The 13,969-nt window shown below is 45.6% G+C and overlaps 1 protein-coding gene across 2 annotated transcripts in view; it reads left to right on the top strand.

Moving 5' to 3' along the window:
* Positions 1–13,969, top strand: part of LOC126999283 (collagen alpha-2(VIII) chain-like) — a 60,250-nt gene that overhangs the window by 37,089 nt on the left and 9,192 nt on the right. For both annotated transcript variants that reach the window (XM_050861688.1, XM_050861689.1), the window contains exons 4-6: positions 494–715; positions 2,458–2,597; positions 11,961–12,098. In XM_050861688.1, the coding sequence (XP_050717645.1) occupies positions 494–715; positions 2,458–2,597; positions 11,961–12,098 (500 nt within the window). The remainder of the gene's footprint in view (positions 1–493; positions 716–2,457; positions 2,598–11,960; positions 12,099–13,969) is intronic.

Below are 13,969 nucleotides of genomic sequence, written 5' to 3'. Positions count from 1 at the left end.
GTATTTCAATGATCCTTTTTTTCTAGTGAGTTACTGATATATTTCTTTTAATAACTGTTTGATAGTCTCTTCAAATTAATCGGCTAACAGTTTATATCGTAATGCCATCTTTATTTTAGTTCTTGTTCTTCTGTTAGTGCTTTCCCCACTACTACTTCTACTACTACTACTACTACTACTACTACTGCAATCCCCAACCCTTCTCCTCATCTTCATTTTCCTGCTCCTTGTCCTACTCCTCTTCCTCTTCGTCCTCCTCCTCCTCCTACAACTACTAATACCACTGCTACTATTACTACTACTACTGCAATCCCCAACCCTTCTCCTCATCTTTATTTTCCTTCTCCTTGTCCTCCTCCTTTTCCTCTCCGTCCTCCTCCTCCTCCTACAACTACTAATACCACTGCTGCTACTCTTACTCCTCCTCCTCTTCCTACTACTACTACGACTACTACTACTACCACTACTATAACAACTGCTACTTCTCCCCCAGGCACCGACCAGCAGATCGACTACTGCCAGCGGGACGAGGTGCTGGTGCTGGGCGGGTGCCACAGCCTGCTGACGCGCGGCCCCTGCAAGGAGGACGAGTATGTGGTCCTGGACCCCGCAGACCAAAAGGGCTTCTGCGCGCCCAGACTCTGCGCCCCCGACAGGATCTTCGTCTTCAGCGACCAGCAGTGCCACGACCCCAGGACCACGCAGCTTTGTCCCCGTGAGTGTGATGACTGGTGACTGGCGACTGGTGACTGGATGATTGGTGAGGTATGACTGATAACTGATGACTGGTGGCTGATGACTGGTGATTGGGTGATTGGGTGGCTAATGATTGGTGACTGATGACTGGTGATTGGGCGACTGGTGGCTGATGACTGGTGATTGGTGGCTAATGACTGGTGACTGGGTGATTGGGCGACTGGTGGCTAATGATTGGTGACTGGTGGCTGATGACTAGTGAAGGGTGACGGGTGATTGACTGGTGACTGGGTGACTTTTTTTTTATAGTTTGACTGGTGACTTATGGATGATGAATGTATATAAACTGACTGGTATTCTGTTTTCTTGTATTTCCTCCACCCCATTATCCTCATCCTCATCCTTATCATCATCATCCTAATTTTTCTTTCTGGACTTAAACCTTCACCTCCTCTTGATCTCCCTCTTCATCCTCCTTTTCCTAATCCTCCTTTGTCTCTCCCTTCTCTTTCTCTACTTCCTCCTTGTCCTAATCCTCCGTTGTCTCTCCCTTCTCTTTCTCTACTTCCTCCTTGTCCTAATCCTCCTTTGTCTCTCCCTTCTCCTTCTCTACTTCCTCCTTGTCCTAATCCTCCTTTGTCTTTCCCTTCTCCTTCTCTACTTCCTCCTTGTCCTTCTCAGTCTCCTCCCCTTCTTCTGTTTTTTTCCCTCATAATCGCTCTCCTGCTTGTTGTTGTTATTGTTTTTCTCTTCGTTTTCTTTCCTCTAATTTGCCTCATCCTAATCATTTTCTTCCTCATACTTCATTTATTTTCCTCCTCCTCCTCTTCTCCGTATCGCTCTCATCATCTTTCTCCTCGTTTTCGTTATCTAATCCTCCTCCTTTTCCTACTTCTCCTCCTACTTTTTCTCCAACTCCTCCTCCTCCACTTTATCGTTCCCATCATCTTTCTTCTCGTTTTCGTTCTTCTGTTCTTCCTGTTTCTGTTCCTCCAGTGCATTCCTTTGTATTCCCTCGTCCTCATCCGCCTCCTCCTCCTCCCCCTTCTCATCGTCATCATCATCATTCTCCTCTTCTGTCTTCTCCTCCTTCCTCCTTTTCCTTAGAGTTACCATCATCTTTTCCTCTTCTCTTTCATTCTTCTATTATTCCTGTTTTCTCCTTTTATATATTCCTCTTCCTCTTCCTCCAAACCGTCCTCCTCCTCCTCCTCCTCCTCATTATTAACATCATCATTCTCCTCTTCTGTCTTCTCCTCCTTCCTCCTTTTCCTTAGAGTCACCATCATCTTTTCCTCTTCGCTTTCATTTTTCTATTATTCCTATGTTTTCTCCTTTTATATATTCCTCTTCCTCTTCCTCCAAACCGTCCTCCTCCTCCTCCTCCCCCTTCTCATCGTCATCATCATTCTCCTCGTCTCCTCCTTTTCCTTAGAGTTACCATCATCTTTTCCTCTTCGCTTTCATTCTTTTATTAATCCTATGTTTTCTCCTTTAATATCTTCCTCTTCCTCTTCCTCCAAACCGTCCTCCTCCTCCTCCTCATTATTAACATCATCATTCTCCTCGTCTGTCTTCTCCTCCTTCCTCCTTTTCTTTAGTCATCATCATCTTTTCCTCTTCGCTTTCATTCTTCTATTATTCCTGTTTTCTCCTTTTATATCTTCCTCTTCCTCTTCCTCCAAACCGTCCTCCTCCTCCTCCTCATTATCATCATCATCATCATCATCATCGCCCTAACCGTCCTCCCCGTCCCCGCAGCGGGCCGCCAGCTGTACCAGACGTCGTACGGAACCCCGGTGTGCCAGTGTCCCGACGGCACGTACGAGGGCGACGACGACTTGGACGACGACGTGTGCGACCCCCTGCTGGGCCAGACCCTCTCGTGCCCCCCCGGACAGGTGAGGGGGGAGAGGGGGGAGGGGGAGGTCGGCGAGGGGGGAGGAGTAGTAAAAAATGTACGCAAGTGGGGGATGGGGGGGTCAGCGAAGGGGTGACGGAAGAGGGGGTAGCTGGACCCCCCCCACCCCCCACCCCACCCACCCCCTCTCGGGCTAACGTACGGAAGCGGGGGGTGTGACGGGAGTGGGGGGCGACGGAAGAGGGGGTAGTTGAAATGACCACAAGATTATAATCACGGTCCATCTTTCCTTAATCTCTTTTCTTTCCCTCTCTCCCATAGACGCACACACACACACACACACACACACACACACACCGACATGTGCTTCTTCCTTCCTTTTTATCGTTCCTCCATCTTTCCTTAATCTCTCTTCTTCCCCACTCACACACACACACACACACACACACACACACACACACATATTCTGTACTATATATATATATATATATATATATATATATATATATATATATATATATATATATATAAACATCTGGTCATACGAGATAAAATCGCGGAAAAAATGGTTCGATGACGTCTCCATGTATCTGAGACCACGCCTTCTGGAGCCTTAATGATTCAAGTCCGGCCTCCATCTTTCCTTAATCTCTTTTCTTTCCCTCTCTCCCATAGACGCACACACACACACACACACACACACACACACCTCACGGGGTCAAGACGTGTCACTTGGCGCTCCCCATAGCAGCCACGGGGTCAGTTTGTTGACCCTTTTTCTTTTTCTTCTCCTTCGCTCCCCATTCCCCCGCCCCTTCCCATTGTTTTCAAGGTACTCATTATTACAAAGAACACTCGTGAAATGTTGTGACACTATACAGACATACAGTGAGTGCAGTGGTTAGTGGTGTTGGAAGGGTAGTGAGAGCTGTGTCGCCAACACAACACCGAAGACATGCTCAACCTCCGGAGGACGAAATCACCCAGCAGCAGAGGAAGGTCAGTTCAGGTGGCAGGCAGTGAGGCAGCCTCGTCACTCAGGTCTGGAGCAAGATGTTCGGCAACTTCATCAACTCTGTGCACTTGTTCCGATAAACCGGCCAGCAACCACCACCTGTGTCTCGCCGCCCCAGGCTTACCACTTCCTTACTAAGCCTGGGTATCCCTGAGTGACCTCCCAGATTCTGCCCACCTGCATCCCTCTGGGATCTGTCACCTGAACCCAGCATCCTGCCTGAGGATTAACATTGCACTTGCCCTCACCGCCATCTGGAAGAATCCGCCCCTTCGCCCCCCCGGCACCACCCCCACTGCACTCCATCCCACCCAACCCCTCCCATCACCCCTACCTTTCCCAGAGACAAATCTGACCCCCGTTTTCCATCCCCCTTCTCTTTTTGTACTTGTTCTCGTTAGCGAAATTTATTTAAATGTATTTATAAAATGTAAATTTTCAGCCTGACGGCTACCGTATACCTGAATAAACCGTATATTATTATTATTATTATTATTATTATTATTATTATTATTATTATTATTATTATTATTATTATTACATACACACACACCGACATGTGCTTCTTCCTTCCTTTTTATCTTTCCTCCATCTCTCCTTAATCTCTCTTCTTCCCCACTCACACACACACACACACACACACACACACACACACACACACACACACACACACACATATATTCTGTACTAGATATATAAACATCTGGTCATACGGGATAAAATCGCGGAAAAATTGGTTCGATGACATCTCCATGTATCTGAGACCACGCCTTCTGGAGCCTTAATGATTCAAGTCATTACAATAAACCTCAGGTTCAACAATGATTACAACTCGGTAAAGATGTCCTTTATTTAACACCTTTTCCTCCCGACTCGCTTGACTTTCTTTTTCCCGCTTCCTCTAGTCAATTTCATTGCAGCTTGCTTTAAGGAATTAATTCCATGCTTTTTCATAGAGCTTTTCATGTTGCTTCCCTGTGAAATATCATCTAGAACATTGTTTCCAAATGTTCGAGCTGAAGGCACAATGACATTTTTCACTAGGAAAGGGAAAGCTCTTTTAGCGAGTCCTGCTAAAACCGAGAATAAACCCCCGCCTCTGTGATAGCTTGGTTCATAAGAAAGTGTGACTATATCATCAATACCACTCCCTCGGGATGATATCTGTTTGCCATTCGAAAACAGGGTATGATATTCTGCTACGGAAGGAGGGATGAATGTAACCCGCATGGTGGCGGCGAGGAGACTGTCTTTTCAAATGGACAACATTCCTATTAATACAGCAAAATGTACTCAAAGATTCAACGCGATCGGATATGAAGTAAACATGTAACAGGGTATCCTTCTTTGAAATGCATAGGACGACCTATTTGATCTGTGAGTTTGATAGAAATCGAATCAATTACTTTGGATTTAAGGGACTTATAATGGTTGGATGCACGCCTTTTGTTAGACCTCCGGAGAGCGAAAAGGCATCAAGAATATTTACATTTTTCCCTGCATACCTAGAGGGATTGACAAGGTCAGTGTAAATGAGAACACACTGTACGTCACCATTTCTCAACAGAGGGGCATGACCATGTCGCGGAACAAGAACGTTTTTTTTTTGTTCTTCATGTGTACCCAAGGAAGAAAACACAGCATAACCTAAGTTGGGGACAAAGCCGAGAATCTGGGCCAGTCGCGTATCAAAGGAAACCTTAATAAATACAACTAGTGGATGATAACCATTGTAGCAGAACAAAGTTAAATGATCATTTGTTGAGCTAAATGCAAAAACCTCTCTAGAATACGCTAGTAAATGGTAGTTGTATCCATCGACCATCTCCTTCAACAATGTCGTTATTATACCGTTAACACACATCAGCAAATACCCAGTGTCATTATATAAGATATTAGCATTAATAGCCTCTGACAGTGTGCGTCTTTCAATAGCTTCTGAATCTGGCGTTGGTCTTATACCACATTCAAGGTGTATACTACACTCTGGTTCACCCGGTTTAACAATGTAATACCGACGGGGAAGCAACACGTTCAGTAGACCGACTTCATATTCCACGTCCTTGTCTAATGTTAGAGTTTGTATATTATTAGTAAAGCTAGTGCTGGAATTGGGGTAAATTTCCCCATCCGCAATGCTGGTAACATATATATGATGTGACTCCATTTAGAGCAAGCAAGACACTAGCAAAAATATTATAATTATTTCATTATATAAAGGTAGACATGACGAGATGCCAATTACATATTGAAGGTAAATCATACTAAACATCATTACATTGTTATTTATTGACATATTTTACATTTAGTGATGTACATAATTATTGGGAAATTGTCTGGAGCTATAGTTATTTAGGATCCACGTCGACTACAGCACCGTCCCGTTTTCTTTTCCATTCGTCGGCCACAGCGTCGTCCTCTGTATCCACCAGTTTTCTCTTCCTGTTTCGCTCGGGAGACACAGATAGATTTAATTTTGTTTCAGGCTCATCGCAGGTCCACCATCTGTCCAGGATGACGCACGATATACTATGCAGTTGGAGTTCAGCCGCAGTCTCTTAAAGATGCGGTTGGTAATCAGCTTTCCACAACACGTAAAGAATTCCAGCGCTTGCAATATTGAAGGGGAAGACGACACTTGTAATGTTGCTTTTAATCACCCATTCTACCAGTTTTATGATGGACTCTTTAAACCAGCGGAGACGGTTATCATAACTGTCTTCCTTGACCCCACGAATGAAATTTTGATCTCTTGACGTCTGAAGATATCCTTGGTTTATAGGGTTATTTTCCAGTTCGCGACCAGGAGCATATTGGGTTAGGATACACGCCACATAAGGAAGATTTTCACTCGGAGGATAGCGAATATGCAGACTACCGGGAATACCACGATCTTCCCAGCGACACCTGTTCAGTTGATAGATCGGGCTTCTTTCGCGGTGGAGATTACTGTGCGGGTATAATCCATGTAGGCGTCCAGTAAACCCCCTCTTTTCGTAGCAGGAACTGCAGTTGAGGGAAGAAACGATGATGGTCTTGTTGTTGCGGTAGATGTCATCGCCAGGAGAACCGTCTTTGTAGTTGAACACGTAGGCGTCCGACATGGTGTCCTCTGGTATACTGGTGAGTGATGAATAGTACCGCTTCAGCTGATGGCGAGGGACGAGTAGCGAACCATCGTCCCATCTGCTCTCTTTATAAGCCCGCTCGACACCATACCATGTCCATAGTGTGTTCGTCCCTCGCCTCCGGCATTTTCTCTCTCCGTCGCCGCTCCCTCTGTATAAGCCACGCGTCCAACGCGGCTCAGTATCTACCACGTCCATGATTATGTTTCTTTCTTGAATCACAATGTAGGAGTAGACTAGCACATTGGAAAAGCGGATTTAATATGGAACCCATCAGTAAGTTGCCAACGATGGTTGTTTGGTGAAACCAGATCCCTGAATCTTTTGCCGCACGCGCGTATTTTTTATTTCGCTAGGTAATACACCCGTGGCGTCAATGATGTGTTTTATATCAGCAATGTCAGCAATCGTTGCATTAGAGAGTAAATTCAACATGTACAGGATATTGGAGGATCGAACAGAAGACAATAGGTTGCCCCGGCTATCCCATTTTACGATGGGATTGTCTTTTATTCGTTCTAGCATCATATTGACGTATGGCACGTCGATACTTTTAACATACAGAGGTATTAAATTACTTATTTCAGGATTGGAGGAAATCTTGTTCTCCCTAATCCCTGTGACTCTAAGTTGCACGGGTGGTAGTTTTGTGGTTTTTGTCTACACCAGATCGCGATATTCTCTTTTTTTTTGTGTTTTCTTTCTTACAGAGCGAGATGACGGGTTCAGTCTTGTAGGAGTGCTTGGTGTTGCACCATGGGACGACATGACAAGACTACTACTGCTTGTTGGTAGATGTTCAGAGACCGGCATGTGATCGGTATGGGTCGACTGCGGGTTGAAACACGATTGGCCGTTGACCTCCGGACTCGTGGAGTTGGCGCATTTAGGCTTAATACCCGTTAAAACACGCTCAGCGGTAGACTCGGGAACAAGATACTACGTGCGCATTATCCAAATAATTTTCCGATCAAGGAAGCGGCAATAGGTAATATAACAGCTAATGTATTACCACCCCGTCTCGATGTCAATATAAGTCTTTTCTTATGGAGAGGAGTTTTCTTTTTAGCTATGGCACGTATGTCTTCCCGATAGTTACGTAATTTCTTGATAACTTTGTTATTGAGAGTAAGGTGCTTCTTTAACAAATTGGAAAATATTTCAGATATACAGTTCAATTGTTCTCGAGATGCTTTCTTAATAGCACGGTTTCTATCTTTTACTTTTAATTTCTTCAAAAGTAAGACAAAGTTTTTGTGTGCACTGAGGAGTGGTGTCTTTTTACGCATTTTCTACAATATCATTAATTCAGCAGTTGAATGAAATAGGGTATCCCAACCACGATACAAAATACTGTTTTTTTCCTTGAATTTTTCGTGAACGCAGTATTTTAATATCGTATGTCTCAGGCAGAGCGCTTCAGACGAGCTCTGGCGCGTAGAATATCCACTGTATTGGTTCTCCAGACAAATCTTCTAAGAGGTAAGTTCCTGGGCGATTCTTGTGTTTAATTGATTTTATGCGAAAGAGCTCGTAAGTGTTTTGCTGCGCGTATCCTTTATGGAATACAGATGAACGAGCACTTCCAACAAGGCGAACTATTTCCCCAACTGCCAGTCGAGGACTGATGGAAGTGGCTGCTTCGGGTTTTTATACATGGCGTGGAATTGCCGTTTGATTGCAGATGGGTCTTTTGAGTTATGAATATCAATGGGAGTTTGTTTGTTCTTCAGTCCTGAATGGGGCGAGCGGTTGTAGGCATTGACCATGTTTTGCAGCTGATCAATATATCTTGAAGAATTTTGAGACGTGATGAACTTGTAGATGTGTGCTTTCAGTGTACGAATGGCCCGCTCTGCCAAGGCTGCTTTGATCTCACTTGAGTACACACTGTACAGCTTAATGCCCCGGGAACGTAAATAGTTTCTTACTTTTCGATTCCAGAATTCTGTGCCCAAGTCGGTGTTTAATCTTCGTAAGCCTTCAGAATCTTTATTTTCCACCACTTGTTTAAAGGCCACGAGCATAGTATTTGCGTCTTTATTCCGACACGGGACAACTTGCATATATCTAGAAAACACGTCTATGCATACTAACAAGTAGCCTATGTTATTATTTTCCTTTCTTATATGTCTCACGTCTGCTAAATCGGCAGCCATGATTACTTTGGGTTTTGAGGCTATTATCTTTTGCCGGGGAAATTTTTTAGTCTGTAGCTTATGCAATGTATATGTTTTATTGCTTCTCAAAAAGTTGAATACGTCATCACGTGTTATTGCTGGATTTATACTTTTTGCTTTCTCCCATAATTTCGCCTGAGAGCTTAAACCATAGGGTTCGCTATGTTGGGAGTATAGAGCGTGTAAGAGTTCCTTCTTCCTGGAGTTCACCATTGGAATACGCGTTCACCTGGGGGTTCTCCAACAATGTTTGAGCGAAACTGTAGGGATTCAGGAGTATTTATACCCAAATCAACAAGAAGATATCCATAAGGACGTGAATATACAGCATATTTATATATATCTACAAACTGGTTTGCCTTCTCTTTTCCGAATATTTGTCTGCCCAGAGTGTGAATTTGAGATAAATCGTGCTGTCTTAACAAGAGGAAATGAGAATAGTTCAGGCTAATATTCCTTTTTTTTTTTTTATAATTTACACAGACACTTGGTTACATCAGGGCCTAGTACCTATAACATTACATTATATGGCGGCACTAGTTTCTAGGCTAAAGGGAACATAGTTGGTATCCCCTATCTGAAAGCCTAACCTGTTCACAAATTGTTCAGCCACTGGTTCACAAACAGTTTATATTGTTGCCGGTGTGTGAACTGCTGAGGCAGTTGGCCGGACGCAAGGAGACGGTTCCATATCTGCACGTAAGTGTTTATAAACTGCCTCTGGTAGTGAGTCGTCCGGCATCGCTGTACCACCAGAGCCGTGGGAGCCGCCTCCGCTAACCGGGTGTTGGCTGTCACCTCCCGCTCCGGCTGGCGCAGCGTCCTCAGGTGCTCCACTCCCTCCTGCTGTATTTTGTACAGAATGGTGAGGCCGGCCACGTCTCGCCGGTGTTGGAGGGTCTGCAGGGTCGGTTGTCGATCCGTGATGATCCTCCACGCCCTCTCCTGGATCTTGTCGAGGAGCGCGAGATGGGTACTGGCAGCTCCCCCCCACGTTAGGCACGAATACTCAAGGGAGGATCGGATTTGTGCCTTGTATAAGACCTCGCGCCCTCGACTGTCCATCAGCCAGGAGATTCTGCGTAGGGACGTCAGCTGCTGCTGCTGCTGCTGCTGGATGTGCGTGCGGAAGGTCAGCCTGGAGTTATATGTGAGGCCCAGCACCTCCACTTCCTCACGTGGCGTCAGCTTGAGTCCCTCGAATTCAAGCTGGAGATCCACAGGTGTCCTGGCCACTACCAGCAGCTGAGTTTTTGCTGGGGCAAACTTAACTTGCCACTTACTCCCCCAATCTGCAATTCGCCGGAGTGTGGCTCTTAGTTGGCGTGCTGCCTGGGCCTCTCCTCCTGGCTCTATTTTGTGAGTCAAAGTGATGTCATCGGCGAACGCTTTGGCACTAGGAACAAGATGGAGGAGGTCATTTATGTACATGTTCCATAGTAGTGGCCCGATGACGCTGACTTGTGGCACGCCGGCGTGGATCCGTTGTGGGGAGGACTTGTGCCCATTCAGGACCACTTGAAGGTGGCGTTCCTCTAAGTAATTTTTCATCAGGCACAGAAGCTTTCCACCCATATATAGATTTTGAGTGATAAATACGCATGAAATATTGTTGTGCCGTCCGCGAGTAAAAGCATCAACCACAATTTTGTTCCTTACAGCATCAATGAAAATATCGTAAAGTACATACAATGTCCCTCTCTGATCAAACGTATCCTCGTTGGCAATCGGATCAATTATTTCAGACGACACTATAACTTTAGGTCCTATTTCTTTATTTCTTTGAAGAGGATGAGACGTTAAGCCACATATGATAATTTTTTTGAACTTTTCATGATACTTCAGTATAAGTTGCTGTACAAGTTCCGATTTTCCGGAGTTGCTATATTCTACAACTATTATGCGCGCAGGGTATTGGAAAATATCAAGAAGGTTCTCTGAATATGTCTCAGCCATAGCGGAAACTCTATTAATGATGGTAATTATTAAAGTATGATGCTTATATAGCACAGAATATGTGTGTGTGTGTGTGTGTGTGTGTGTGTGTGTGTGTGTGTATACAACAAGAACAAGAACAACAACAATAGCAATTACCCTCACTTTGTGTATGCCCCCATTTCCGTCACACCCCCGCTGACCGTCCTACCCCCACTCCCGTAACCCCCCCCTGCTGACCACCCTCTCTTCCGTTACCCCCCCCGCTGACCGTCCTACCCCCGCTCCAGTACCCCTCGCTTCCGTACGCTAGCCCGAGAGGGGGAGGGGGTAGGGTATTTGAAAAAAGTGAAAGATGGGGGGGGGGTAGGGGGTCCAGCTACCCCCTCTTCCGTCACCCCCCCGCTGACCCCCCAACCCCCACTTCCGTCCCCTCCCCCGCTCAAATTACCCCCACTTCCGTACATTTGTTACTACTGGGAGGGGACGGGGGGGAGAGGGGGGAGGGGGTTATGGGTTGAATGGAAGGGTTTGATTACGATAATGTTTTATTTTCTTCTTTATATTGTTTCGGTGTAAAAAAAATTGTCTTCGTATTAAATTGTTTTGGTGTCAAGCTGGCTTCGTATGGATTTTAATTATTTTGGCCTCTCCTTTCTCCTTTAAAAAAAATAATACTAGTGATCTTGCACGCTGTGTCCTTCCAAATTAATCTTTTTTAGCCTCCCATTTGTCTAAATTTGTGTGTTTTATGTCCAATTTTTATAGTCTGTCTGTCTATTTGTACATATCTCTGTCTACTTATATATATTTTCTCTCTCTCTCTCTCTCTCTCTCTCTCTGTTCATCTATGCACCGTTTTCTCTATTCGCCGTTCTGTCTTTCTCTATTCATTGTTATCTCTCTCTCTCTCTCTCTCTCTCTCTCTCTCTCTCTCTCTCTCTCTCTCTCTCTCTCTCTCTCTCTCTGTTCATCTATGCACCGTTTTCTCTATTCGCCGTTCTGTCTTTCTCTATTCATTGTTCTCTCTCTCTCTCTCTCTCTCTCTCTCTCTCTCTCTCTCTCTCTCTCTCTCTCTCTCTCTCTCTCTCTCTCTCTGTGTGTGTGTGTGTGTGTTCAGCTGCTCATCGTCTTCCCTCCCTCAGGTGCTGTGGTTCAGGGACTTCCGCATGCCCCCCGAGTGCCTACCGGACCCCTGCGGCGGCGTCAACCTCAACAGGGGCCCCAACGATCTGCCTTTCGTGCCCTCGGCGGCGGACGGGAAGTGTTACCAGCTGGGCCAGGTGCGTTGGGCTAGGCTGGATAAGGTTGAGATTGGTTTGGGTTTGGTTTGGTTTGGTTTGGTTGGGTTTGGTTGGGTTGGGTTGAGATAGGTTTGGTTTGGTTTGTTAGGGTTGGGTTGGGTTGGGTTGGGTTGAGTTGCGTTGTGTTGGGATAGGTTTTGTTTTGTTTGGTAGGGTTGGGTAGGGTTGGGATAGGTTTGGTTGGGTTGAGTTGGGTTGGGTTGGGATAGGTTTGGTTTGGTTTGGTAGGGTTGGGTAGGGTTGGGTTGGGTTGGGTTGGGATAGGTTTGGTTTGGTTTGGTAGGGTTGGGTTGGGTTGGGTTGGGTTGGGTTGGGTTGGGTTGAGTTGGGTTGGGTTGAGTTGGGTTGGGTTGGGTTGGGTTGGGTTGGGTTGGGATAGGTTTGGTTTATTTTGGTTGGGTTGGGTTGAGTTGGGCCGGGTTGGGTTGGGTTGAGATAGGTTTGATTTGGTTTGGTAGGGTTGAGTTGGGTTGGGTTGGGTTGGTTTGGGTTAGGTTGTGTTGAGATAGGTTTGGTTTGGTTTGGTTGGGTTGGGTTGAGATAGGTTTGGTTTGGTTTGGTTGGGTTGGGTTGGGTTAGGTTGAGTTGGGTTGGGTTGGGTTGTGTTGAGATAGGTTTGGTTTGGTTTATTAGAGCTGGGTAGGGTTGGGTTGGGTTTGGTTTGGTTGGGTTGGGTTGAGTTGGGTTGGGTTCAGATAGGTTTGCTTTGGTTTGATAGGGTTGGTTGGGTTGGGTTTGATTAGGGTTGGATATGGTTGGGTGGGACTTGGGTGGGTTAGGTTAGGCTGCGTTAGGTTTACATCAGGTTTGGCTGTGTTGGGTTGTGAAGTTTGGTTGGGTTTGATTTGATTAGAGTTGAGTTGGGTGGGATTTGAGTTAGTTAGGTTAGGTTGGGTTGGGTTTGATCAGGGTTTGGCTGGGTTGGGTTGGGTTGATCTGGGTTGAATTAGGGTGAGGTAGGGTTTGATTACATTAGGCTTCAGTAATATTGAGCTGATTGTCGACTCTACACCCTTACACCCTAACGACCACCAATACTACACCCTTCCACCCTAACAACCACCAACACTCCTTGCCCTAATCCTCCTTTGTCTCTCCCTTCTCTTTCTCTACTCCCTCCTTGTCCTAATCCTCCTTTGTCTCTCCCTTCTCTTTCTCTACTTCCTCCTTGTCCTAATCCTCCTTTGTCTCTCCCTTCTCTTTCTCTACTCCCTCCTTGCCCTAATCCTCCTTTGTCTCTTCCTTCTCTTTCTCTACTTCCTCCTTGTCCTAATCCTCCTTTGTCTTTCCCTTCTCCTTCTCTACTTCCTCCTTGTCCTAATCCTCCTTTGTCTCTCCCTTCTCCTTCTCTACTTCCTCCTTGTCCTAATCCTCCTTTGTGTCTTCCTTCTCCTTCTCTACTTCCTCCTTGTCCTAATCCTCCTTTGTCTCTCCCTTCTCCTTCTCTACTTCCTCCTTGTCCTAATCCTCCTTTGTGTCTTCCTTCTCCTCTACTTCCTCCTTGTCCTAATCCTTCTTTGTGTCTTCCTTCTCCTTCTCTACTACCTCCTTGTCCTAATCCTCCTTTGTGTCTTCCTTCTCCTTCTCTACTACCTCCTTGTCCTAATCCTCCTTTGTGTCTTCCTTCTCCTTCTCTACTACCTCCTTGTCCTAATCCTCCTTTGTGTCTTCCTTCTCCTCTACTTCCTCCTTGTCCTAATCCTCCTTTGTCTCTCCCTTCTCCTTCTCTACTTCCTCCTTGTGCTTCCACCCTAACAACCACCAACACTACACCCTCACACCCTCAGGACAACCATGTAGGAGCAGCGAGTAGCGGGTTTTTTATTTTTTATTATTGTTTCCTTTTTTTG

This window comes from Eriocheir sinensis, chromosome 16, assembly GCF_024679095.1.
Source record: "Eriocheir sinensis breed Jianghai 21 chromosome 16, ASM2467909v1, whole genome shotgun sequence".
Classification (NCBI taxonomy): domain Eukaryota; kingdom Metazoa; phylum Arthropoda; class Malacostraca; order Decapoda; family Varunidae; genus Eriocheir; species Eriocheir sinensis.
Note: the sequence above shows the minus strand (reverse complement) of the source record. Positions and strands in the feature narration are given on the sequence as shown.